We start from the raw sequence: 27789 nt of genomic DNA on the forward strand, positions 1-27789 counted from the left end.
ATAGATCCCAAATTAGTGTCCTAGCTGATGCTGATTAGGGTGAAGTAGGAATAGCCAGCATGTTGTTTCCCACAAGCTGTAAAGGATGAGCAAAGGGGCCTTCTGATTTTTATATTGTATTACTGCCTCTTACTGAAGCAATAATGAGTTCAGGTCATGAAGGAATCTTTGCAAAGGGCTCAAATAGTATTAATTCTCAGAAACCTACCTGCTGCTACAGCAAGGGAGCTTGGTGGGTATTTTCTTCCCTTGGTCCACCTGGGATGAATGATCTCCTGCCCACTTCTCCTCCTCTTCATCAGAGGCAGCCTGGCCCTCCACGGAGCGGAACAGCTGATCTTCTGTTCAAGAAACCAACAACTACTTAGCCCCAAACCCACCCCCCAGCATGCTGCAGCTGTGGCGAGTTAAACTCCTGAAGCTGGGACAGAAAGAAGTGAGATTTTAAAAGCCCCCGTGAAACACGAGTCATGGTCCTTCAGCAGCCATGGAAAGGGTCTTTAAAGCTAAGGCAGGGAAGCCTCAGCAAAGATCACTATTCTAAGAGTCTTGAATACTTCAGCATGCTCTTGCAGGTAACTTGAGCTGTTTCACTTCAATTCTCTTCTTTAAGTAACTATAGTATAAGAAGTGTGAAAGATCAGTGTGGTGTTAGGGGAGGTGATTGCTGTTCACTTATACAACTGAACATACGCTTTTCAAGAGGAATGAGAAATCATTGTACTGTTTAAGGCTTGTTTTTTTGCACAGTCATTATACCAGCTGAACACATATTCAGAGTGCAGGAATTTGATAAAAATATTTTCTAACTTGTTCCCTTGCTGTGTTTTGTAGGGACGGTGATTTTAACATATAAGCATAATATTAGACCTATAGCTATCTAATGTTTAGTTATATCCTTTTTACCTAAACCTGATGTCTCCTCACATGCCAAATAAATTATAAATGAACTGTCTACAATACATGTAGATATACACTTACTGTTACAGTAATATTTCAATACTTTTAGCTGTATCTTATAACAGCTACTGCATTTAACTCATTTTCCTCACAATAAGATATTTACTGGGACTTAGAGGATTATTACGATGCTTGTAACCTACTGGAGTCTCTTGAAACGTTCAGTACATGAAAAGCACTGGTCATGTTTTTATTTTGAACACTTATTTTGAGCTGACATCAGGTTAAGCCAATGTCAACATGCTTTTAATTTTTATAATTATTTACCTTAATCATTGTCAGTTAATTAAACAGGTTTAACGAATACTAACAGTGATCCTGTCAAATGCTGTTATTTCTTCAAATATTGAAACACATTTGGCCTTAGGTAGCATTACAAGTGTTGTGCATATTTAGTTCGTTCAGCCCAGGAAAGGGGGGTTCAAGGGGATGTGGCACCCTACAGACACTTGCAGGTAAATTACTTTCTGTCTCATTTCAAGGAGACCTGCAGTTTGAGCTAAAATACCGGTTTCCATTGTCACTATTAGAAGGACTTCTGCCCAGGCTCCAGCCCCGTGCCAGCAGGTGGGACCCCCTTCAGAGGGCAGCTGTGTCCCACCCCTGCGGGAGCCCCTCGCTGCCCCACTGCCAGCCTGCAGCATGCCTAGTCCCCTCTCAGGGCTGCTCTCAGTCACAAAGGAAAAATGGCCTCTTTTCTTTTTGTTAACACTCGGCATATGTTTGTTAATGCAATTTTCATTCCTTCAATGTGCCTAATTTATAGGTTTTCATGTTCAATAATTTATTGTCTAAGCAGGAACAAAACTTAGTTGCGTGCAGTATTGCTCTTTAATTAGAGGATGAATGTCTGCATTTTCATGGCAATCCTTACACTGTACCAACTAATTTGAGAAGTGCTTTCTTTCTGTGAGGCAGTGCGCTGCCAAAACAATAAAAGAAGACTTTTAATTTTCATTCTGTGATGCATTAATAGTGAACTTTTTCTATCATCATTTATTTTCTTGCCATAGGAGTTCAAAGGGATAATGATCAGAGTTTACAATAGCCATGAGAACTGATTGCCCAACTCTATGGATTCCTTGAAGAGCTTCAAACTGGTATGTTTAATCCAGTAAATTAATTGCAGCATCTGGCATAGCAGACATTCAGATTAGGTTTTTAAAAATGGAGGAAAAGGCATGTGAATCTCAAGTGGTCTTCATGCCAAAATATATAAGACACTTGAAATGCCTTTTTTTTTTTTTTTTTTTTGCTTCCCCTCCATGGGAATGTCCTCAGCTCTGGTTGAATGTGTATGCAGAAGAGATGATCTTTCACATCCCCCTTGTAGGTTATGATCAGCAGGACTGGAAAACAGAGAGGAAAAGCAAAACTTCTTATGCATCCCTTTTAACCCAAAGCGAGTATTTTATTAAAATTATTCTACTAAGTTAATATTTAAAAAAAAATATTCAGTCAGTAGAATCAGAGCACTTTATTACTGTGATATTTAGGCATTAATTTGTAAACCAGCTACTATAGAATAGCTTACCCAATTCCATTGATGTAAGTGCTCTTCCACTCTTAGAAACGAATATTTATTAAAGTATATGTATAAAAACTTATAAATAATCCTGCATCTAGATTTGTCTGGTATACCTAGGTTTATCCCAGATGTTCATACATTTTTTTAATTTGTTCAACTTTCTAAGTTATTTTTCTTTTCTGCCTTTTTTATTTGACAGAACACTTTTCCACATTTTTAAATCTATAAAGCCACAATTTATTTGTTTGAAAAAATTTTGTGAAAAAATGGGTAGCGTGGGTTAGATATGGAAATGGTCTTTGAGCTGGCAAAGTGTCTGATTTGATAGAAATATTTGTAAAAGTGGGTTTATCTTATAAGTCTAACCACCAGGAGAACATGCTACAATTTTAATTGTAGGTACATGTCATTACATTTTACATTCCCACGCAGCTGCTTGCCAGCTCCATTCAATACATACCTAAAGTCCAAAATCTAATTTTTTTGTCACTACATACAGTTCTCCAGTTTGCAGTATAGTTGCCTTGTTAACTTACAGTTAACGTCAGATAAGTGCTTTTTTTGTCTTTGAACTAGATGTGTCAAAACCCAACCAAAAAACAAAACAACAAATCACTGAAGGTAAGCCAAACTTTGTGTTTGCTGTCTACTTGCCATGTAAACCACTACCCAGGGGGTGGGTGAAGATGTTTGGCTTCTACGAAGACTATCATAAATGGGTCTCATCATTACAGTGGCTAAATGACCATCCCCCAAATTGCCATCTATTTGAGAGCCCTTGTAGCAGTCTGCTCTCCGAAAGCCTAGTCAAGGTCATGGACAGTGAGAGCCAGACATGGCAAAGCCAGTGACCTTACAAGACTTTCAAAGAAGGCTTCATGCAGTCCCATGAGAAACCGCAAGGGTGCTGTGTCAGGGCAGTAGCGAGTGCTACACCTGCTGAACAGGTTGGACCTTTTCAGAGTGGCCAGAATGTTTCCAAAGAGTGTGACTGTACAGAATATTAACTGCAAATGGCTTCCTAGGAAATTATTTTAGTTGAAGTTTTGAGGTTTTATTTACAAAGAGATGAAATCTTCATAATTTTAAACCAGGAAAAAGGTTTTGGGGAAGGGAATCGTATGGAAAAAAGCAGTTTTAAGTCATAGCTGTAAGTGATATGTTCAGTCTTTTATTAAACATAAAAATATGTGGGGAGTGAGAAGCAGAAAGCTGGGACGTTACCTTTTATTTAGGTCTAGGATTTCAACACGTTAGAATTGGCTTGTGGCTTTGGTGGTTTAATTATCTATACTAGTTTTTCTGCTGAGGATCTTACAAATCAGTGAGGAAATAAAGTAGTTGGGTACTGGGTTTGATACCGTTCTCTGAAATTCCAGCTCCACCGGTGGGAGATCGTCGATCTTGTTGCACCACAGACAGGCAGTATCTCCCATCTGGTAAGCCTGCTCCCTCCTCCTGCCCTGGGCTGCCGCTTGAGGGAAGCTGAAATCTCACTGTTTCCGACCTGGAAAAGAAGGGCAAAGTGAAGTGGACTTGTAGGAACTTTGAAAAACCAAGATAAATGCATGCAGTGTAGCACATGAATGACTTTGAATGCAATTGTTCAGACTTGCTATAGAAAAGCAGGGTTATCTACCTTTGGTGATGGTAAAAACGAACCCCCAAGGGCTGCATTCAGTTGCTTCACCAAGAATCAAAGGAAGGTGGATTTCAGCTGTTCTTTAGATAATAAGAACTAAACATTACTTAAAGCTTTTAATTCAGGTCAAAGACATCTAGAAACTATACATGGGAACAATCTACTCTGGTCACAAACTCTCCCTGCTCCACTGACAGTGATACAGCAGTGCATGCTTTGTTTTTACTGTGGGCACCACACCACCATAGCTAGGGCACTGAGCCTTGCCCCTGGTTGCTTGGACTAGTGCTCTGTCTTAAAAATATCAGGCAGGTTTGATCTAAGTCTTCCAAGTACTGGAGATGAAGTAGTGTCAGAAACTGAAAAGTCAAGAAGAATGGTATGAAAACAGTGATACCTCTGCAAATCAGCGAGCTGTAGTTAAGAAGCATCTCGGTAACATCCTTCCGAATTGCTGACAGTCTCATTTGGAATTGTGTATTTTTCTGAGGGGAACGTAAGAGGATATTACATCTATGTGTTTGAAAGAAAACAGCTTGCCAGGGGTGGTGTGCAGATCGAGTAATGTAACTGATGAATACGAGTCCTTAAACTTGCCAACAAATTATATTTTAAAAAAAGTAATTTAATTCAATGAAGGACAATGATCAGACTGAGGAATTTATAGTTACCTAAATGGACAGCACTGGGGGAGTACCTTCAAGGAAATTCGGGGTAGAATGTGTTACAGGAAAAATACAGAATACATTTACATGTAGTTGAGTTGAAAATGTTCTAACTCAATCAAGAAAAGACTCAAGCATGTGAGACAGTACAAATCATGGGATGTAGTAAAATGGAAACTCTTACTGTACATGAAACAAAAATCTAACAAATCTAATAACATATATTTATTTTCTAACAATATAATAAAATACTACATTTTGGAAAGAGTGGGAATGGTATGTGAAACAGCAGTCATGATGAGTTCATTGGAGCTCTCTTTATATTGGAGTACATTTGGTTTGGTTCAGTTTGGCTCTCCTACCTACTATTTCATAGGGATGTACTGAAAGACAGCATCATTATTTTGGAGGAAATACAGTGGAAGTACACATTATAGTTGACAAAGAAAATTAATTCAGAGACTCCTTTTACATGCAAAATAGTAAATAGGGTCTATGAAATTGAAAAGTAACAGATAATACTGAATTTGTTTTTTCATGCAATATACATAACATGTAACTTCCTCAACATTTTACTGAAATCAGAACTATGAAGAGTTTAAGAAATTAAACTCTTAGAATGTAGCAAGAAACTCACTGTTACATTGGATAAATGGAAATTTGGCATATCAGTCCCCATGTGTAATGTTTATATCAAAGGTTCTCTGAGGTAGGAATAAGCTACCTCTTGGGTACGGAGCTAACTGAACAGCAAGTCCAGTCCATTACAAGCTTGTGTACGTTACACCTGTATGTTGTGTAATGTAATATTATAAATTTCCTATACAGTACATTTCTCTTGGTTCCTTTTTTACTATTTAGAAAACAGTTTACTTTCAACAGTTACATCAGGATATTTTCCTATTTAGACCATATTATAACATGGTTATGCTTTTTCCAGTAGGAGCTCTCATGTAGTTCACAAAGAATCTATATGCAGAAGAAAGCAAACCAAATTCAGGAGTTTTACAGTAAATTAAGTTCTCTCCAAATTCTTCCTAAGATTAGTTGGTGAATATTGAATATTCTTTGTACTTAACACATTAAATATTCATCAACCAAAAGTGAGAGTTAAGCACTTAGCAAATTAGTCCTACCAAAAGAATTGTATAACATGATCTTTTTGTACAAGTCTTCTGAATACTTCCTACCTGTAAATTCAACTACTGTTAGAAACAGGACTTTAGATTTAGTAATAGAAAAGCTGATGCCAAGCTAGAGATAAGTGTTGCAGAGAGCTTGTGTTTAATCTAACACAGCTGCTGTCTGTTCCTGAAGAACTACACCGATATTAGTTCCCTTGTTGCTTGTGCGAGCATGCTAAGCAAATAAGATCATTAATTTAACAGCTACACCAACTAAATTTCAGTATTTTGAAACATCTGTAGGGGCAGAAGCTGAGGTAAACCATGCTTAGGAACCCCTTAAGTAGAGCTGGCTGCATAAAAAACTAATGACATATTTAATTTACAATTTATGGCACTGCTTATCTTAGCAACAACTGGATTTCCTGTAAAGTCAAGGGAAATAGCAGTTTCCAGAATGGAGCCTGGCTAGTCATTTAGCCTCATTAGTTCTGGAAAAAATAATTATGTAACGCACAAATAAAAAGCCCTGTTAAGCTTGAGCATTCAAAATGAGGGCTCCTGGAAGCATTGCAGAACTTCAGTGTTCTGGACAGTTACTGCAGAATATAGTAGTATTTCCTTTCACAAGAATGTTATGTTTTATTTTTCTGAAATGTGCTAATTTCCTTCATTTTAAGAGAAAAATATTTTGAGGTCTGGTACTCAACAAGAATCCTGTACAATTTCTTGAGGACTGTAGCTGGTATTGTGCAGATTGTTCTCTGTATAATTTAGATCTGTTTGGATTTCAGAGATTTCTAGTTAGTTCACTGAGAGAGGTGTGGACATTTCAGTGGATATTCATTGTAGTCTCAAAGTGGGTTAAGATTTTAACCCTCAAAACATTGAGAATATTCAAGTATCATGAAAATCTTTTCTAGCAAAAGTGGGTAAACGCTGTGATGTTTAATGGGAGATCTGCTGGTGGTATTAACATCTTACATCTGGCAGCCTGATTTCAATTTAGCTTGCAGGCCAAGGAACATTTAGAAGTTTGGTGGAAAAAAACGATCCTTCTCGTACAATTCAGGACTTAGAATAGCAGACTCTCTCTACTTAGATGAGATTCAAGACAGACCTAAAAAATAGCTTTCATTTCTCTGTAGTTCTTGTAAGGGAACTTACAATTAGTTGATGAAATACAAACTCTGATTATTCTATAGGAATTTTCTTGAAAGGGCTTCATCAGAGCTCTCTTAATGTGGAGAAATTAAGGGAGCCATACAGGCAGCATGTTTTGTTAGGTCTTTCTGCTCAATATATGGATTAAAGACAGCCATGTCTGCCTTCTCTGGAGATGGTCATCTGGGAAACTAGAAAGCAATGTAAGTTTTCAGCAAGGTTTTTCAGACACGGGTGCTCCAGAATTTAAATCTTGGTTCTGGCACAGGCTCTGTCATTTGCATCAAATCACATTGTACCATAGTTTCCCAAACAAAATAAATACAGCACTGTTGGTGCACCTTATAACCTAAATAAAAAGGTAGCACAGATTTAAGATACAGCCTTGTTTTCTAGAACCATGCCTGGATATTATTTCAAGGTGTTTAGGAATGGGACAGATTTTAAGTGTGCATGAAGGAACATGCAGCCAGACAAGCTGGAATTTCAGAGTGCATGCCAGATAAAAATGAAGGAAAAAAAAACAAGCAGCAGCATGAGTAGATATGGAAACTTAAAAAAAAAAAAAAAAAAAAACACCAAAAAAACGAACGCAAGATTTTATAATTTGATCAGTTAATATATAATGTCTAGGATCCATTGCAAATAACAAAACTGGAAATTTGTTGGTTTGGTATGTCTTTCCAGGAGTCCAGTTTAAGGGGATGCTGGGCACTAGTTTGCCCACAGTAGTGGTCGGGGAAGGTGACAGGAAAGGACAGGACCAACAGCCCAGTTCAGAGGTAAAGGGAGGGGCAGTGTCCTGCAAACAGATTTCCAAAGGAGTGATGTATAAACACAGTCAGTGTTCATTCTTGTCATCCAAAAACCGTTTAAGGCAATAACCTGCCAAGTTTGGTGCCAAAGATCAGGAGGCAGAGCTAGAGATCTTTTTGGCTCTTTTACAGAAGTTGTGAGAGAGGGAAGGGGCTGCTAAAACTGCTCATGTAGCTGCAAACTTACCATTCCTTTAAACTATAACTAGAAATTAAACATGAGATGGGTTGAAGAAGGTTCTCATCAGAAATGCTGCACAGAACTAGAAGAATAGCATTAAGGATACTAATGAATCTTTGAATACTGGAAGAAAGGGCCGTTCCCTTCTTTTAATTTTGCCACGGATATGGGATCCTACACTGACTTAGAGGATATTTCAAATTTCTGACTTTTTTCTGTTTTTTGGTCTTTAAAGCAGATGCAATCAAACAGTACAGAAGGTTTAATTTCTTAGGGTTGCTTCATGCTCCTTAGTTCACATTGTTAAAGCACACAGCATTTCATCCTCATTCTCAAGCGAGGTGATGGGGGCATGAATAGAGTCATGGTGGTGCTCTTTGGTCGCAGAACAATGAAACACCACGATCTCCTGATTTCTTGTCATGTGACTTAACCACTAGGTCATTTTTTCCTATCTGGGACATTTTTATTTTCTTTAATGCCAAATCTGCACTCTCAATTTTCAAGTGGCAGAGGTTTCAGGATTTAAAGAACAACATAACAAAAGAGACCAACCGGTATGCTTTTGCTGTCACGGTAAATGCTAAAAGGAGGAATCTTCGCTCATTCTTAAACATAGGTTTAATCTTTTCTCATTAGTATTCATACAGCATCAAATGGATCTTCATAAATGAGAAGAAGAGTGAATAAGCAGCACATTTGTTTAGGGCAAAGATCAGAGGGGAAAGCAGTGCTGAAGATGCCTGGGAAGCGTTTGTGTATGGTGCAGTGTGGCAAGGCTTCCATGGAGACAGGCAAACAGTCAGCATTCATTTTGAAGGCTTTGTATTGAGGATAATGGGCAGCTCGAGAGAAGGAAAATTGAAGAGGGGAGAGTTTGCGAAGTACTGGACCTTGAAGTAATGTCCATGACTAATTGGCTTTTAATTGTCTTGTCTGTTATTGTTATGAAAACTTCTAACTGCAGGGAAACCCACCTGCTTCTGGTGCTAAACAAATCTCTAACTTAAGTGATTCCTGACTAATCACAAAATAACTCTGAGCTTTGCATTCATAGACCTTTAACCAGTCTCTTTTAGAGACTTCGAGCAGATGAAACAGCTGCACAAATATGTACATTGCCCTAAGTGTAAGCTACATTTTATTTTAAAAGTGTATGACTTGCGTTTTTCAACTAAATGAGATGTGATTTTTGGTTTTGTAGTGTTTTACCCAAACTGTCAGAGTTCAGGGAACTCAGAATGGTTTCAATTTGGGCTTATCTCCCCTACTGGGAATTAAGGTGTTTAGAAGGTGTGCATATTTTTGATTTATTTATGATTTTTCATTTAATGTTCAGATCAAATATGTTTTCACACTGGAGCTAAGTGTCTGTGTAGGTTTTCTGAATAAATCTGCCTTTGGTTTGTGCTGTAAGCTGTGACCCCTCTCTCACAGAAATTGTATGAATGAACTTCCTGTGATCAATTCAGATTTTAAATGGCTTAATCTCAGCTTTTAAATAGCTTGATCGGTAAAGCATTAAATATACTTTTTTTTTTTTAAAAAAAGAATGGTTTCTTAGTGGTTACAATACAGATGACTAAATATCCTGGGTTTATACTGAAATAAGGAGAAGTTTGTAGTTAAAGAGCCTCTATAATATTGGTTACAGTTCCAGGAGGTTTCCTGTTATTGGCTGATAATTTTAATTTTCTTGCCAAAATCACCATCCTCTAGAAAAAAAAAAATTTGCTGATGGCAACGTATTTTCTTGCAGAACCTTTCCATCTTTCTGCACATTGCATATAAACAGGCAGATCTTGCAATGGTACTGTCATGCATAGCAGAGTCATGCCTTGTTGTCATGCACTGCTTATCCTATGATGCTTTCAAGCATTTTTGAGACAATATAAACCTTTGTGCAGACATAGTGAAATTACGGAATAGAAATGTGTCTTATTGTCCACACTGTCCCATTCCAAAGAGCAACCTCTGTAAGCTCAGACTGTTTGGGGGACACTGTGTTTCAGAAATTAGCTACTCTTAGTACAGGTCTTTGTTGTTCGTTTGTCAACTGCTTTCTTTGTTACTCTGCTTAAAATCTGAGATCAGATTAGAAAAATCTATTTCCTGAGTGGTGCATCTATGTTCCTGACATTTCTCATTCTCAGAGATTTAAAGGCAAAGATCTTCCATTGCATATTGCTTTCCCATGCCATTTGGGTTGAACTTATCTTCTTAGGCTGACCTTTTAGGTTTCAGGTACACAAGAATAACAGAAGTAAATGAATTTCTGAAAGGCCTTGTATCTCCTTTGCCTGAGCACTAACTGTTTTTAAGAGCTTTCAAATATTGAATATGCTGCAAATCCAGGGCCATGAAGAAATATACAAGACTTTGCCAACAATTGTGAACCTCTGTTTATGCTGGGCAAGCTGGCACTAAGGACCAAGAATGGGGTCAGGGAGATTTTTCCCTTTTGCACTCTCAGTGCTTTCCCTGGCACGGGCCCTAGCACTGGGACCGGTGGCTTTGACATCTAGGGAAGACCAGAGGAACTTTTTAGGCCTGAAGGAGTAATCCTAAATAAATTTAGGAGAAAAACTCCCTCTTTCGTATCACCGCTCTCCTTTAAACCTTGCTTCCATTCTGTGTCTTCTCATACCTGATCCTATATGCTCAGAGTTGTGCAAGTGCTTGTGCTGCTATGAACTGGATTTATGAAATGAGATGTGTTTAAAATACTCATCCCTATCTTATTTTCAGAGAGAAGTTTAAAATTTGGATCAGTGCATATCCCTGAGTTGTGTCTTTTCAGGGGATGGCAAAATGCAGGGCTGTGACAGGAGCAAGCAGGTGGAGAGACTTTTTGATAAGGTTTTACTGTTGATGGAAACGTGAATAAGGACAGCGGTTAAAGTGAGAGTGAAAATTATAGCAACAGCAGGCTTGAAGATGGAGAAAGAAGACAGGATCATGGCCAAGATAAAGGGACAGAAGGTGAAATATATACAAAAACGTGCTTAAGGGCCAAACACACTCTCTGATGAAATTTGGGATGCTATCCGAGTTCTTGAAGTCTTGCCTTTACTCTCCTATCAGTAAATGTTTGGGTAAAATCACCCACAAATTAGTTTCTCCTCACTCCCCCACTGTGGGATCACATGGAGGAAGATAATTTACTGTGCTGTTAGTTGCTCAGTTAACTCAGAACAGAAATCTATGCAGAGAATCTGACCCTGTTGGTGGAAAACACAGCTGTCATGATGCTGCTACCTGGTACAATTCTTGTGTTTTAAGTGTATTTGGCTTTTTTTAAGGTTCTCAGCTTACAAGGTGTCAGGAGGTTGCCTTAACCCCTGAAGCACACGCATTACAATGTAGTTATTATTTGTAAAATCACAGTCTGTTTTTCCTGTGTGACCTTTGCCTCATTCAAGGTAGGGGATGAATGATTTCTAGAGATGGACAACAACTTTAGAGAGAAGGAAACTTCTTCATGGAGGATCCTTTCTCACCTGCTGCAGAAGCTACAAGTAGCAGATCAGGTGAGACACACAGGAACAGAATGGATAGGGGCCTTCTTAAAGCAACTAAATGCTCCTTCGAAGAAGTAGATTCTGCTCCTGTCTCTGCCAGAGACCCTGCATAATGCCAGGCAAATTACTTTAGATAGGCTTCCTACACATAATTACCATGTTACATGTGTAAAAATAATAATTGGGTCCTGCTTTTTTTTTGGTGTGGAATTTGAGACTATGGGGCATGAGGACTGCAGCTGAAGCACGAGATCATGGAAGTTATGATTTGTGTGGCTTGCTCGGAAATACTAAGTACTGTGAACATTTAGATAAGTCTGAGTGGGCACCTAAAATTAGCAGAAAATTTTGGATGTAATCTTTCTAGTTGGTATATTATGGTGATGAAGAGTATGCTAGAAACCTAACTATTCATTTTCAGTGTAACAGTTAAGGCCACATTTACAGTTAAGATAAATATCAGTGCATTAACCAAGCACCACCTGAGTACAAAATAGGTGCTCTTATGCATGTATACACACATACACACAGCTACATAAGCTTCTTACAAATAAATGACTAAGGAAGCTGAATTAAAACTGCATGGGCAGGTTTCATTCTGTGACTTACAGAATACATTCCTTTCAGCTCTGAAATGCAGCTCAAGATCTCAGAGTGTCACAGTTTGGTGTTTTCCTTAACTTTTTTTGGCCTTGAAACTTTAGTTTACCATTATTAATAAACTATTAGTCATTTGGGTTGCTCCATAGAAGATAACCTTTGATAATTAGGCTAAACAGAGGAGGCAATTAGTGCTTTTTATAAATCCTGTACCTAGCAAGGGCTTATATTGCATGGCAGTAGTGGAGTATATCCTTGATGTACCAGACTACCTTTTACTCTGTGTGATGTATTTGATGGTTAATAGTCACTGCACTATCCAGGAGAAACATACATCACTTTGGAATTATGTCATTCAGATATGCCTGCCCCTTAATGAATTATTCTGTAACAAAATAAAAGAATTTTTTTCCAGATGTTGTTCCACTGGAATAAAGAACTTTATTGCCATACCCTGCTAGCTAGAAATTCAGATATTTGCACTAAAAGTCTAGAGTCTGGATGCACATAGTGCAGATCTAAATAAAGCTAGAAAAGATTGATTAGCACTTGTTCTTGATTGAACTATTAGCACAAAAGCTACTTGCTGAAGCTTGCACAAGATTTCTTGGAAGTCTGAGTTAAAAACTTGTATTCAACTTTCCTCCTAGTCATGGAAATGGAAGTCATAGATCCATTACTCCCTCTTCTTATCTGTTAGACAGCTCTGCTCTTGAGTTTCCCTGCCTTCCATGTTGGAACAATTATTTTAATATAGTATAACTGAAGTTTGTGTTGAGCTAGCACAGTCAGAATTGTTCCAAAAGACCACAAGACTCAACAGTGTTTGTGGACTTGGGACTGGTGCTAGACTCCACAATAATGCTAAGCAGCACAGCAGTCTGTGTCTTAAGAGATGATGCTGAGGGGTAGCTGAAGGCCCAGAAAGGCTTTAATCAATATTGTACTGACTCACTAACTGTTGGTTAAATAACAGCATTTCCCTGTTACACCAATATGACTAAACTTTTTCAGCCTAGAGAGACAAATACCCTGTGGTGGACCTTCCTACCAGGCCATGTGGGTGCAGCAGTAATTCAGAGTACCTGGCCATGTGCAGGTGCGTTAAGAAGACTTCTGCTGTTGGTCTTCTCACCACACCATAACAGACATTTCAGATGTTTTCCATAACAGCTCTTTCCCACCTACAGCAGAAGAGAGGGCCGATAGTATTGCCAGTGGCCTGGATCCAGCCTGCTGGCTGCCACTTCAGCACTTGGGTCTGCACCAGGCTGCTTTCCACAGGAGACTTTGCATCTTTTGTGTGCCCTTCCTCAGGTCAGCATCCTCCAGTCCCCCTCTAGGACAGGACATAGATCCTTTTGGAGTTTGCTGAAGACTCTGTACTGGCAATATGTTACGAGTACATTTCAGGCAAAGAGTGCAAACAATTTTCTTCTCCAGCTTATCAGAAAGTATGGGTCTGAAGTGAGGCTGAAGCTCATGGGAGGACAAGTTCCCACTCAAGACTGTGCTTTTGCCAAGAAAGCCTGGACCAGATGGTCCTTGAGGTCCCTTCCAATCTGGTGTTCTATGATTTCCAGCCCTCTTTGCTTCTAGTCAAGAGGACAGTCACATTGGCAAAACCTCTCTGGACACTTTTTGAGATCTCCTTTTAGCCCAGCCTATGAGGAATAGCGACAGAGGCATGTGAAAACAAACACCACCACCCCCACGTAACTGCATACGCAGGAGTTGTGTGTATGTATTCTCCTAAGTCTATTTGTCCTTCCTGATCTCCAAACTTTGATTTTCAGAATTCTCTCTCTCCTGGTACCCTGACTTGTATTTTACAGAAAGATGCTTGAAAGCCTACAACCAAAAACTAATAACTAAAATACCATGAAATTCTAAAACACTGATAGCTATAACAAAGATACTTGATATAAGCCAGATAAAGAAGAGCAGCAGAGCTGTGGTCCTGTAGATAATTTCCTTCTGCCATTGCTTGTTTAACAAACAGACCCCTTCATGTATTCCTTCACCTAGATGTGTGCTATTTAATCCTAAGGAATCCTTCTGTTCTCTCCTGCATGCTAGAGTGTATATCAGTAGAGAGCAAATGTCCAGCGATCCTTTTAATGTCTGCTAGATAAAGTGTTCTTCCTAAACAGAGTCAGGGAGTACTTATCAGCAGGGCGGAGATCCTACTGAATTCAACTCTTAGAGCTTAAAATATCTGACAAAACACTGTTTTTCAATACTCTGATGTATGCAAAACTGCAGATATCACCAAATGTTGTATAAACTCTGAAAGTACCTATTTACTGGCATGTAAATTTGTTCAGGACTTATTTTGGAACTTCATAGATTTAGAGCCTCATGGATTTGAAGAGGCAGAAAGATGGCTCACTTAACACCAACATCATGCCTTAAGCTGACTACAAGTTATTTCTGACCAGGTCCTACTAAGCATTTGGGAAAATATGACATTATATTAACAGGAAGTGCTGCAACCATTGATTTTGCATCTAAGTCAGACATTTCTTAAGCTCTCACAGGACAGTTCCATAAAGGCCTGTCTAGTCGTGTGGTCCCTGCAAGTTCCCAAGTGCTCCACGTGCGAGAGCTGCCCTCCGATTATTGCTGAGCCCAGAAGCTCAGAGTGCAAAGGGAACGCATAGCTACTGGAAGACCTGAGCCTGAAACATCAGTGCCAGCAATGGTCTGCTGGGAATGTGGGGAAGCCACAACTTCCATGTTCCTCAGATCCTGTATCAGGAAACAATAACAATTACCTCATACTGTTGTGTTTGCTCTTTCACTGATGTTTGTGAAAACATTCTTAGATCTTTAGAGAGTGCTATTTCTCTATTAGATACTGTGTAATTCTGCATGCACCTTCACATTTAAGCTCTGTGCCTGCTATTCTGATGCTTTTTTGAAGTAGTTTTAAGTTTCCTGAAAGCAGCCTGTCGTTTGCTTTCTTGAAGCCTTTATTGTTCTGGTAAGTGACTTGTGAAAATAACACTGCCTTTATAGTAATCCCAAATTAATTACTTTCCTTCCCAAATGTTTATAAGTTATTTGCCAGTTCATAGAGATCAGAAAAGATCACCTAATATTCCTACATTTATTAGTGTCCCAGGTATATTTTGACAGCAAATATAGAAGCCTCTCTTTCATCTTTTATTTGCTATATGGTTGAATAAGAAACATTATTTGGAGGTCCAAAAGCCAATGACAGAAACGTAACCTAACCATACGTAGCTGCTCCCTGCATGCAAGAACTGATTTCTGACACCGTATGTTTAGGGCTCTGGCTCATCTGCTTTGTCCATGGGTGGAGCTCTCCTTGTCTTAGCTGTACCTCCAATTTCCTTATCTGATGAACCCCAGTCCAAGCAGGTTTGCATTGTATTTATCACCAAATTTACTTAAACTTCATCTAAGTTTAAACTTTACATAATGTCTTTCCTAATACAGCAGAATACTTAGGTTGGTGCATACCAACTAATTTTAACTAAATACGTAGTATCGTTGACAAAAACCCAGTTTAATTACATCTCAGTTTCATTGTATCAGTTTCAATCCTTAAATAAAGTTAGACACCTCCTTAAATGTTTTACTAAGTCAAGATTTCAGCAGTACCATTTTCAAGTAATTGACCTGATCCAACTTCAGGTTATGTGGCTGTGTTTTCAGACCACAGGACTGTTGGTGTAAGGCTGTAAATGACGTAACTTGCCATAAATGTATATTGTGTCAGTGTAAGTGAATCATGACCTAACCTGTCTGAAATTATTAGGTATTACTGGGATGAAAGCAAGATCTATAACAGTCTCTATTAGGAAGAGTAAAATCTAGTGGTGGTGTAATTTATCCAGCACTGATACAGTACGGCTGGGATAACATTCTAAAATTGCATGTACCTAGACCCTTCAGAGCTGCCCAGGGAGAGGGGTATTTCCTATTAAAGACAATGGTACAACGAGATCCTGACAGGAGTCCTTAAAAAGAAGTACAATGTAAGAGATAATAGGACTTCTTTTTGCAGGACAAAGGAACTGCTACATTTTACTAGTAACTTAAAATAGCTTTTATTCCTTCCCCCCACCCCTCCCCTATTTTTTTCAACTACATTTTAACTGAACAAGCAGAAAACTTAATTGAGCAAGTAGCTACTGCTCTGGAAATTGCATATAGATTATTTAACAAGGGTATGAAAAAATGAAACAAAACAACCTTCCATCCTTCGACAATGCCTGCAGCTCAGTTTCTCTTTGAAATGATCAGCAGAACTGTAGTACCTAGGGAGTAAATATCATCCAGATTCTGTAGAGCCTAGCAGGCTGTCAGAAACTAGAAACAGACACTAAATTAAGTTGAAATACATTATGTACATTTTCTACTTCTGTTTTGGATTTTCTAGGTCCATGGTCTAGAAACTTAGATATCTAAAGCAAATCAGAGCTACCTTAATTGAAGCAATGCAAAAACCAATTCTGCGAGTGATTCTGTTTCAGCTGACATATATTTAAGGTACTTACTAACATCAGCTTATTAAAAAAAGGTACATTATGTAAGATCTTTAACTATACATGGCTCTGTGCTATTGTGTCTTACTCCCTGAATAATGGCTGGTTGTACATGGACATCACAGACTGCAGTGCAGCCCTATGGCTCCTCTCAGGTAGGAGAGCTAATAAGTGAGGTGAAGGGGAGCGGCAGATGGAAGTTGTTACTAGGAAAATTCCTCATAGGAAGCTTGAGTAACTAGGATTCATGTTTTTCCCAATCAACATTACTTCATTACTCTAAATTATTCTAACAAAAGGCTGTGGCTCTTTGCTTCTCTTCTGTTTTCCTTTTTCTTTTCTTTTTTTTTTTTTTTTTAAGACAATGCTTAATTGCAGGTTTTTCCCTACTTATTGGACTCCCCTCCATGCAGCAGCCCTCCTGCAGCTCAGCTGGATGCAGCTTGTTTGAGAGCTCACAGGTTCCTCCGTGGGACACAGCACTGCTCCCTTCACGTGCAGCCTCTACCTTCAACAAAAGCCCCACAGCAGGTACAGATGATGCTTTTGGACAATCTCATAGGTATTTAGAAACAGATACTTCCTTTTGTTTTCATAGCGTTTCCCCAATAGATTTCCACAGGAAAAGAGGGAAATCTTTATGAAAAACAGGAAGCAGTTCTCAGAAGTTCTCTGTAACACAGCATGAGGAGGAAGATTAAAAATAAATGTGGTTGGTTGAAATGGTAGGTGATACTAGTTGTATTATCTTACTGTAAAAACAATGATTAAATTTAACATCATAGGGCTATAGCAGAATTAAAAACCTCAGGTATTTATGAAAATATATTTAGCCTTTCATTTTAGTTGGCAGTAGGTGACTAATATTTAAACTTCTGCAACCAGGTTTTTCTACCATATTTTCTATTTCCACTTTATTGCCCTGGGCAACTCTTTTGAAAAACTTCTCATCATGCCTCAACCTTGGATGAGATCACAAACTTTCTAATGCTGATCCATTCCTCTTGCATCCAGTATGAGACTTAATATTTTCTCTCAGTTTTTTTTTTTTGACATTCTACAATACAGTTGCAAATCCTGAGATTTATGTATTCGAAGGAAGACAGGTTAGGATAAAATTTGACATGCAGAAATACTTGTTAATGAAAACCTGCTAGAAATTTTACATCCAGTTTTTTATTGCATTCTAAAATAGCAAAAATAGTTTTCTGAAGGGAAATTCTGATTGGAATTTTAGAAATGACTTGAAGCAGAGGTTGTTTATAAAGTTGAATGAGGACCCACTTATTGGGATTTTCAGTTGCTCCTGTAACAAAAGTGGTAAACAAATATCCATAAATTCTTAGAGAGATAAGCCCACATTGGAGTTTCATCAAGTAGAAACCAAATTTGATATCATGAAAATTATATTAGTGGCTTGGTTTAAGCTGCTCAGAGCCTGATTTGAGGACAATGTTACATCATTATTCCATATAATAACAAGTTACAGAAATCCAAACAAAATGTAAGGCTTACAAGAATGTATGAGGGGTGACCTCATTAATGTTTATAAATACATAAAGGGTGAGTGTCAGGAGGATGGAGCCAGGTGCTTCTCGGTGATGGCCAATGATAGGACAAGGGGCAACAGGTGCAAGCTGGAGCACAGGAGATTCCACATTAACATAAGGAAAAACTTTTTCACTGTGAGGGTGACAGAGCACTGGAACAGGCTGCCCAGAGAGGTTGTGGAGTCTCCTTCTCTGGAGACATTCAAAATCTGCCTGGATGCGTTCCTGTGTGATCTACTCTAGGTGGTCCTGCTCTGGAAGCAAGGCTGGACTTTCAAGGTCCCTTCCAACCCCTAACATTCTGTGATTTTGTGATAGGAAGATAAAAATTTAGAAACAACCATGCTACACTGAGAGTTTCATCTTGTCCACTGTCCTGTCTCTGACAGGGAGCTATAGCAGATGCTTCAAAAAAAGAAATGCAGGCACAGAGCAAATCTAAAGCAAACTTTTCCTGGGTTCCAATAACTAGCATTTCGAAATTTCCACACACAGATTGTGCATATGGACTTCTGTGGTGTTTTAATGGACATATAAAAGCTTTTCCTTATAATATGTAAAAGCTTATCTGAGTATTTAAACAGTTTCACAATTTCACAGAACTGTATCATTAATTTTAACAGGGTTATTCCTCCCCATTGAGAGGGATATTGTGGTTAAATTGTGCGGAGTGCCCATTTTCTCTCCATGTTGGCTCTCCTTGCACACTGAAAAGTGAGCCTGGCATGGGTTACAGCCTGTTACATTAAAGGGCTCTCCAGTGGCAGACCAACAGCTGAGGGTAATTCACGCTGAGTAGACAGACCACTTCCACTACTTTCAGTATAATAAAACCAGACTATGCTCATGTACGGTGCATTGGAAGGCCCCAAATGTCTCATAGAGGATTTAATAAAGAACACACGTTTACTATTTCCAAGCTCTGTCTATAGCTATGGTCCCACTGAATTGGAAAGACTGCATCTGAGCAGACAAAATTTTGCTTGCAGAACAGCTTTTTTTCCAAGGGTGGGATTAGTTGACAGGTTTTGTCAGATTCCAAGAGGAAAACTGGATTTTGAACTACAGTTATGGTGCTGCCCTGTTCAGTGCTGCTCTTCTTACTGACTTCTCACGTCACTACGCTATTACAGAAGAAAATGTAAGCTGAAAAATCTTAACATATTCATGAGATGCCAGCTTGAAAGATAGTTCACTTTCTACTCCTTAGAAACCTTCCAAAAATTCAGTGCCTGTAACCCTATACAGTTTTTAGATTTTGCTTATAAAATAAGCACAATGATCGTACCACCTCTAGCAGCTGCACATCTACTGTGAAATCTTTTGGGTTGCCTTACTTTGTGTGGCATACTTAATTTAAGCATAAATGGCACTTAGTAGTTCACATGTGCCAAGCCTTAGAGATTGGCAGTTTCTCTGATTTGTATAAAGTACAGGTCTAAACACCGCAAAACCCTCAGGATTTTACATCCTGAATCAGGATTATTTGATGTGAATTCAGAGCTTAGATCATTCATATACTGCACAGTATTTACCTAAAAAGCTTTGAATTTATTTACTTTTTCAAGTTTCCTATTTTTAAATGAATTTGAATCATCACTCTGAAACTGCAAATCGTGATGAACAAAAAAAAACCCCCAAACCAAAGAGAGCAAAGCAGGTAGGTAACAACAGGAGAGGGAATAAAAACAGCGAGTGTAGGATTGACAGCACGAGAGCACACTCAGTATATAATTCTGCTGTATAGAGATTAATCATAACTTTTCTGAAAGATACCAACCCCCTGCCTACAGGGAAAGGTCTTTCATTCAAAGTCCGTGCATTCACCCAGGAATATCCTGCCAGTGGTGGTAATATTTCACAGTCAGAAGACTTCTCTTTCTGCAAAACCAGTCACATCACAGCCAGGGCTCCAGCAGCGCAGAGATACAATCTTTCTGACAATATAAGCTCAGAGCATTCTTATTTTTGGTGTTCTTATTCTTTTTCCTTTGCCAAAGGAATTGTCCCTGGCGCCTGTGGAAGTTAAATAATTAATAGTTTTTACATTTTGCTTGTTTATTTTAAAATAATAAGCACACTGATCGTACCACCTCTAGCAGCTGCACATCTTCTGCGAAACATTTTGGGTTGTTCCACTTCATGTGGCTGACAGGGCTGGCCCAGAGAGGTGAGATTTACTCATTCTTTCTACTGCCAGTGGACTGCAAGTATCAGCAGGTCCTGGGGATGGATAGCACCCCTCTGAACTATACCTGATGCTCTCTAAGAGATTCTCTAACCCTCTATAAGAAATGTTGAAATCAAAATAACATCATTTTGAGACAACGTATTTGATGACTCTTCTACAACATTTATAAAAACAAAATAAAAACTTCCAAATTTCAAAGTGCAATGCCAGTACAGATCTCAAACTGCCATCAAGACAATCTCCTCTTAGTGCATGGGCTCATTTCCTGAACAACGACTCTGGAATCCAAATTTAGGTCATTTTAATTAAACATTTATTTTGTTCCCTGTGAGTCTGTGGCTAACTGAAAAGTGCTCTAGAGATCCATCATATATAAAACCCATCAAACCCCATATATAAGTTTCAGTACAGCAGCACATGCTGATATGTATTTATACTTATTTGCCAGCACAGCACCTGTAACAATGGGAAAAAAGTTCCCCAAGTCAAAATCACAAAACAATCCATAAAGGAAAACTTTGTGGGGTTAGACCTGCAACCTTATAATCTGATAAAACATGGTTTATTTTTAAAAATTAAATTTCCTGAAGGGGAAAATTACAATGCAGTGTTTACAAAACAGATGAATTCTCCTTGTAGAACAGAATAGCTCAGTTGGAAGGGACCTACAGTGATCATCTAGTCCAAGTGCAACTCTTCTAAATTATTGTTTGCTTTTTAAATTGTCTGTATTTGACACTCCTGATGGAATTCTCTAGAATTCATAGCACGCAGTTTTCTCCAAGACATACATGACGTGAATAGATTTTAAATAAGATTTTTCTTAATAACTGAAACAGGTAATTTAATCATGCTCCTTTTCACATCTATATTTATCTTGGACTAAAATATTCAGGATATGGCCTGTATTTTGTATCTTCAGTTCTGGCAAGTACACAGTAACCTCTATAATAATAGATTTCTGAAATAACAAACATTAATGTCAGAGTTCAAAATACACAGAAATCCTTGGCCACATTTGCACAGAACAAAGTAGTAAGATCTAATATGCAAAGTTACTTTCTCATCTCACTGTTTAAAACAGAATAGTTATTATTCTAGTGACATGAATTATTACAATGGTTGAAATATGTCTAATAGTACCGTTTGAGTGGTCATCGTGTATTTATTAATAAAAGCCTACTGCTATGGGAGCAGAAGTACTATTTAAAATTAAATTATTTGTATTCCTAAGCAATGTTGTTGGTCTAAGTTTGGAATGACTGCTTTGCTCATGAATAATGCAAGTGGTCTGAATGTGTTAATGAATTAATGATTTGTTTCACATAATCTACTTAAGCTTTGTGTTTTACAGAACAGCTGTCTCAGTCTGATTCTCTTGCATTTGTATAGACAGGCTACTCTTACACCTTTGTAGGGGTTTTAAAGGAAAAAAGAATTCCCCATTAATATGTCTTAGAATCTCCTTGTTCCTTTTTTCAATGAGATATAATGTTGTATTTCTATCTCAGGACTACCTGGATTAGGAATGAGAAAAATTCCTCTTTCCAGGGCTATAGAACACCATTTTCTCTCCCTGACAGAGTGTGAGAAACCAAGTTAGACACGCATTGATGGGCAGGTATGGGGGAGGCACTTGCATATGCATGGTGAATGTAAGGTATTGCATAGCTCTCTAAATTACTGAACAGAATCTTTAATATTGTGTGTGTATATATATATATATACACACACCAAGCAACTTGAAGTGAGAAAATGTGAACAAATACCAGCACATGTCCATAACAGAGAGCTGCAAACAGCATGAAGGCCAAATAAATGTAAATGTTGAAATAGGTATTTTATTTCTGATAAACATACAGTATTTTGAAAATGTTCTCCTTGCCCCCAGATCTCAGCCTGTGTTGATAACCACTGGGCCAACACTCTTACAAATGGTCTTTTTAAATTATGCAGGGAAATGTTTGCTGTGCCAGCATGTCAGAAACTCTAAGCCTAGCTTTTCAGATTAAATTTTGCTGTAGGCATGAATGGATAAAAAGGATCTTTGCAATATTAGTATGGCTGTCTCCTACACAAAACCTGACATCTGCATTGAACAGTGTGTGCTGGTTTCCAGCTCAGCAGGGAACTTCTGTGATTTGAAAGGAAATGAATTAAGTGATTTGAGACTGGACAATAGGCATCTGTCAAGCATAGTCTAGAATGTGAAAGCATGACCTAAAGGTAGGGACTTGTGCAGGGTTTTGTCATACTAGATTTTGGTTGGGCTCTTCAGCTATCTAATCCTATATCCTACTCATTACGCCCCACATGCAGTTGCTCATGAGGAGTGTGCAAGAAATCCTGTGATCGGTTGTTAACAGGGGAATATTTCATCTAAAGCTGAGAGTCAGAGTTTGGCTCTCATGCTAAAATAGAGCGTTCAGAGATTTTTCCAAAATTCTAGCTAGTACTTATAACTGTAACTCAAATTCTTCTTACCAGAGTAATAGTTTATCCATTTTAAATCCTGCTAATCTCCAGGTATCAATGGTATTTTTCTAGCAACCACCTCTCGTTTATATGCACAAAGAATTAAACAGCATCTGTAAGCTTGGAGTTCATCTTTTGCTATCTTAAAAGTAATTAGAACCATTAATTAATGTGGGTAATAGCTGCTTACTTCTGTGGTCATTATAATCCTAATTTTTTAGATGGGGAAACTTGATGTGAAGGAAAAACATGAATGATTCTTCCAAAGCTATAGTCTAAAGTCTGAGCCACGGCTAAGCTCAGAGCATGGGTCCTCTTAAATTGTAGGTGTGTGAGGTAAGCTTGACTCTAAGAGCAATAACCTAGCGTTTCTGCAGATGAAGACAAGGTGATGTTAGAGATACTCCTAAATCAAACTATAATTTTGTCACCTTATGTAAAAAGTTCAAAGAGAATTCTTACACGTACATTTCCCCTGATAGTTGCATACCCTGTTGCATCCTTAGTCCTCCCCTGGCCTTTCACTCTGCAGTATGTGTGTAGATTTGCTTAGTGACTTAGGTAGAGATGTCATCTTTCTATTTAACACCTGCTAAGGGTTTGTTTGTGGTTTTGTTTTTTGTTGTGCTGTTTGGGTTTTGGTTTTCGGGTTTGTTTTTTTTTTTTTTAATTGGTATTTTAGTTGCTTTCTTAATCCATGTAACCTTTCATCTACCTAAGCATCTTGCAGGAAGGTACTCCACAGCTTGCTTTACCCACTGTGTAAGACTTTTGTCTGCTTTGAACCTGCCTCCTGCTTTCATGCGATGACTCATAGTTCCTGCACTGGAAGAGACTGAACAAGCCTTCCCTGTTTACCTCCTTGATCTCGATGAAAATGTTACAGACCTCTTTCGTATCTTTCCTCAGCTCTCTTTTCCACACCTGCAAGTGGCTAAAACAGTTTACATGCCTTTTTTTCATGCTTGCTACATTTCTATGCCTTTTCCAGTTTTAGTCTATTTTAGGTGGAAGGAATAGAACTTCCTTTTTATGATACAGGTGTTCATGAATGTGCATAATTAGTTTCTTTGCATTCCTTTCTATTCATTTCCTAGTAAATTTTAATATTATATTTGCTTTCCTTACTGCAACTTAGCAACTGAACAGATACATTCCTAGAGTTATAAAGGTCAAAGATATAATTCCTGAGCTGTTATAATAGGCTCAGAGTCAATCACTGCATCTGTTTCACTGAAGCTGGAACTGTTGGTTGGGGTTGGTGGTTGGGGTTGTTCCCCCCACCCCCGTGCCCCAAGTGCATCTGTTTTCATTAACACAGTAAGTGTCACCTGCCATCATCCAGTCACTCAGAGACCCTAAGATTATTCTGCAGTTCTTCACCATTGATCCTGGTTTTTAACATCTTGACTGAGTATTTTTTTAATTTTAATTTTCACTATTGTTTTCTCTAAAAATCAAATGACAGTCACATGATTGTAGCTTTCCTTACCATGTGATATAAAGCATATTTCTCCAACTAAAATACAGACCAAACAAAACATGTTTTCAAGTACCAAACATGGCAGATTACCAATCATGGTTAGAATAGGGTAAAACTGAAGTTGCGAATCCAGCTCCCCCTCAGACAGTGGATATTCTGATCTGAATCCAAGCTTTGTGATTCAAATGAACTTTTACTTGAGATGCAAATCAAATTACTGAGGTGGAACTTTACTGCCTTTAATTCCAGAGATTAACTCAGACTCACCTCTGAACTATGGTGTCTTCTGCAGTGTTTTTAATGAGATAGAAACACGTTGATGTATCATGGTTCCTAATGTATGATGGGGTACCCTTTCTTTTAACACAAATTAATCTTTAAAAAATATAAAATCTATAATGCATATAATCCACTAAGTACAGTAAAAATGCATGCAGTATTCATGTGTTTGAGGCGGGGGGGGAAAGCCCTTTAAACTTAAGGATACACAATCTAAGCTGCATAAACTTTTTTTTATTCCTGTCTTACAGCGCTCACCTCTCATCTGGCACTTTGTATATTATATTCTGGGCCAGATCATGGTTTTACAGTTTCATTTATAAAGTGACGGAAAAAATCTAGTGTTTTCATAAGCATGGCAAAGCAGCATATGTTCCCAGGGTCCTGGGAGGATTTTTGTCTTTGAAAAGTTGCTGTATTTTAAAACACAAAACAAACATTCAAAAGCATTGGTTTGCTTAACTTCAGCAAAAATAATAAACACCCAAAAGTGAACTTGGGCCTCTGCATGTTGAATTGATGGGTAATTCATAAGCTTGCTTTTAAAAACAGTACAGTATACAGTTTTCTTTCTGTATTTCAACAGCTCTCCTGGTTCACATTCATCTTGCCTATTGTGAGCTGTTACACCACTCTCCCTCCAACATAGAACTTAACTAAAATCAGCCGTTCTTGTTGTCAGTATTAAAACTTTATTTTGAACCAGCACTCTGACCCTTTCTGAAGCCTGACTGATGGTAGCTCAGATCTTCATTACACTGGTCATCCTACTAATCCTGTTCCCTTTGACCAGAGATAAATTGCCATGCATCATGGTCCCTGTTGTGCAGGCAGGAGCCTTGCGGGCTGTGTTTATAGGTGCAAGAGGAAGGGGGTCTGTCTGCCCACCACGGCTGTTCAAGCACCAGCCTTGGTCATAATGAAATCAAGGAAGCCAACAGCTGAGTGGTGTCTGCTGCCTTCGGATGGGCCCCCATTTTACCGCTCTCAACAGCCTCTTGCTTTGTTTTGTACAGACTAGGCAGTTCCATCATTCACTCTGACTGTTTGATTTAAGCTTACATTCCCCAGGTCAAAAAAAGGCTGGCAAGGGAGGAAGGATGAAAGAAGGTGACACTTTGACCGCTCCTTTTTCACGGTAATGATCAGAACTGCTCTTTCTTGCCCCACTCCTGTTCACCATGGCCTTTTCTGTCTTTATAGAGCCACATGAAGTGAAGAAATTGCCTGTTCAGCTCTGCCTTCCAGGGACTGACTAGATAAACTGGAGGGCTCAGGGTGTCTTTTGTGGGCTCTGCCTACAGAGTCATTGCTTTGTTTACGGGTTATTTTCTGTTTTCTTCCTGTATATAATGACAGGTGAATGCAGATTAATAGAATTAAAGTTTCAACTTGAGTACACAAGGCACCAAAGCATCAGCTACTTCCTGGTGACTTCTGTACTGTGCGTCAGGCTTGTCCATGAAGCAGAGCTCCATTAATTTAGCTAGTCCATGGGATCCTGACACAGGAAAGCTCACTTGGCTTGGAAAGGAAGAAATAATTGCTACCTTTTCAGCATTAATAATTTTCTGTTCTAAAAACCCCATCATTTATTAAAGAGGTAGTTTAGATTGTAAGTAACCTGTATGCTAACTAGAAGAGACTTGTTTCATGCAAGATAAGTGCTGTTTACAGAAGCAGGGCCTTAGCTGATGAGGCTGGAGAACTGCAAATTAAGTACAAACGACTTTTAGTACTTCACAAGTGCCAGAGCCTTAGAGATTGGCAGTTTCTCTGATTTGTATAAAGTACACCGCAAAACTCCCAGGATTTTACATCCTGAATCAGGATTATTTGATGTGAATTCAGAGCTTAGATCATTCATATACTGCACAGTATTTACCTAAAAAGCTTTGAATTTATTTATTTTTTCAAGTTTCCTATTTTTAAATGAATTTGAATCATCACTCTGAAACTGCAAATCGTGATGAACAAAAAAACCCCCAAACCAAAGAGAGCAAAGCAGGTAGGTAACAACAGGAGAGGGAATAAAAACAGTGAGTGTAGGATTGACAGCACGAGAGCACACTCAGTATATAATTCTGCTGTATAGAGATTAATCATAACTTTTCTGAAAGATACCAACCCCCTGCCTACAGGGAAAGGTCTTTCATTCAAAGTTGGTGCATTTACCCAGGAATATCCTGCCAGTGGTGGTAATATTTCACAGTCAGAAGACTTCTCTTCTGCAAAACCAGTCACATCACAGCCAGGGCTCCAGCAGCGCAGAGATACAATCTTTCTGACAATATAAGCTCAGAGCATTCTTATTTTTGGTGTTCTTATTCTTTTTCCTCTGCCAAAGGAATTGTCCCTGGGGACTCTGGGCAGTATTGGAAATTAAGCAGAGCTACGTAGGTTCATTAATGGAAACACAGATCTTTCAGGCTAAGGACAAGCTTCTCTTCTAAATTCTGCTTATAGCACTTCAATATTTTTTTTTTCCTCATTTTGTTTGGTTGCATTAGGAACAAGGAAAAAATGTTTTGCATCTAAGGAAACTGCATCTTCAAAATGAAACGAAATATTTCACTTTGGATTCATTTCTTTTTTATGTCTTAAAATGGTATTTTGAAATTTGATTTAGCTACACTGACTTACTGTCATTCAGGCAGGAAAAATTAAAACAATCCAGCAAGAAAACATCCAAATAAAGACCACAATTTTTCTGCTTTTCCCTTTATTTTTTTCTATGTGAAATCTTCCCTAATGTAACTGAAATATGCAACTAGTTTAAACAGTTTCCAAACCATATTTTTTGAAGGATGAACTATTCAGCCTAAGTACTCTGCCTGGGTCTAAATTAAATCAGAGCAGTCGCTATGAGAGTGGTCCATCTGTTTACCTCACTCATGCCAGGTCTGTCAGGCCACCGAATGACACCACTATAAACAGCCCTCTTGCTGTCCCTGCGTTCTGCAGGAGAGACTATCTATGACGTCTGTGCTTTCAAGGGCATGTCAATGCTGAGCAGTGTAAAATCACTTGCATTAATTCCAAAGAGCTGGTGTTTGTGCTGTGCAGCTCTGCGACACTCAGAGACATGGGGTGC

At 38.5% G+C, this 27789-nt stretch overlaps 1 protein-coding gene across 2 annotated transcripts in view; it reads right to left on the reverse strand.

The window, feature by feature from the left end:
• The window catches only part of EFCC1 (EF-hand and coiled-coil domain containing 1), a 51753-nt gene that overhangs the window by 10948 nt on the left and 13016 nt on the right, over positions 1-27789 (reverse strand). The window contains exons 3-5 of one of the 2 annotated variants that reach the window (XM_086470378.1): positions 3850-3995; positions 3425-3427; positions 209-341 (exon numbers count right to left, since the gene is read on the reverse strand). In XM_086470378.1, the coding sequence (XP_086326504.1) occupies positions 209-341; positions 3425-3427; positions 3850-3995 (282 nt within the window). The remainder of the gene's footprint in view (positions 1-208; positions 342-3424; positions 3428-3849; positions 3996-27789) is intronic. The other variant, XM_086470377.1, reaches the window with a different exon arrangement.

The sequence above is a fragment of the Leptosomus discolor genome, chromosome 9, assembly GCF_034619465.1.
Source record: "Leptosomus discolor isolate bLepDis1 chromosome 9, bLepDis1.hap2, whole genome shotgun sequence".
NCBI lineage: Eukaryota > Metazoa > Chordata > Aves > Leptosomiformes > Leptosomidae > Leptosomus > Leptosomus discolor.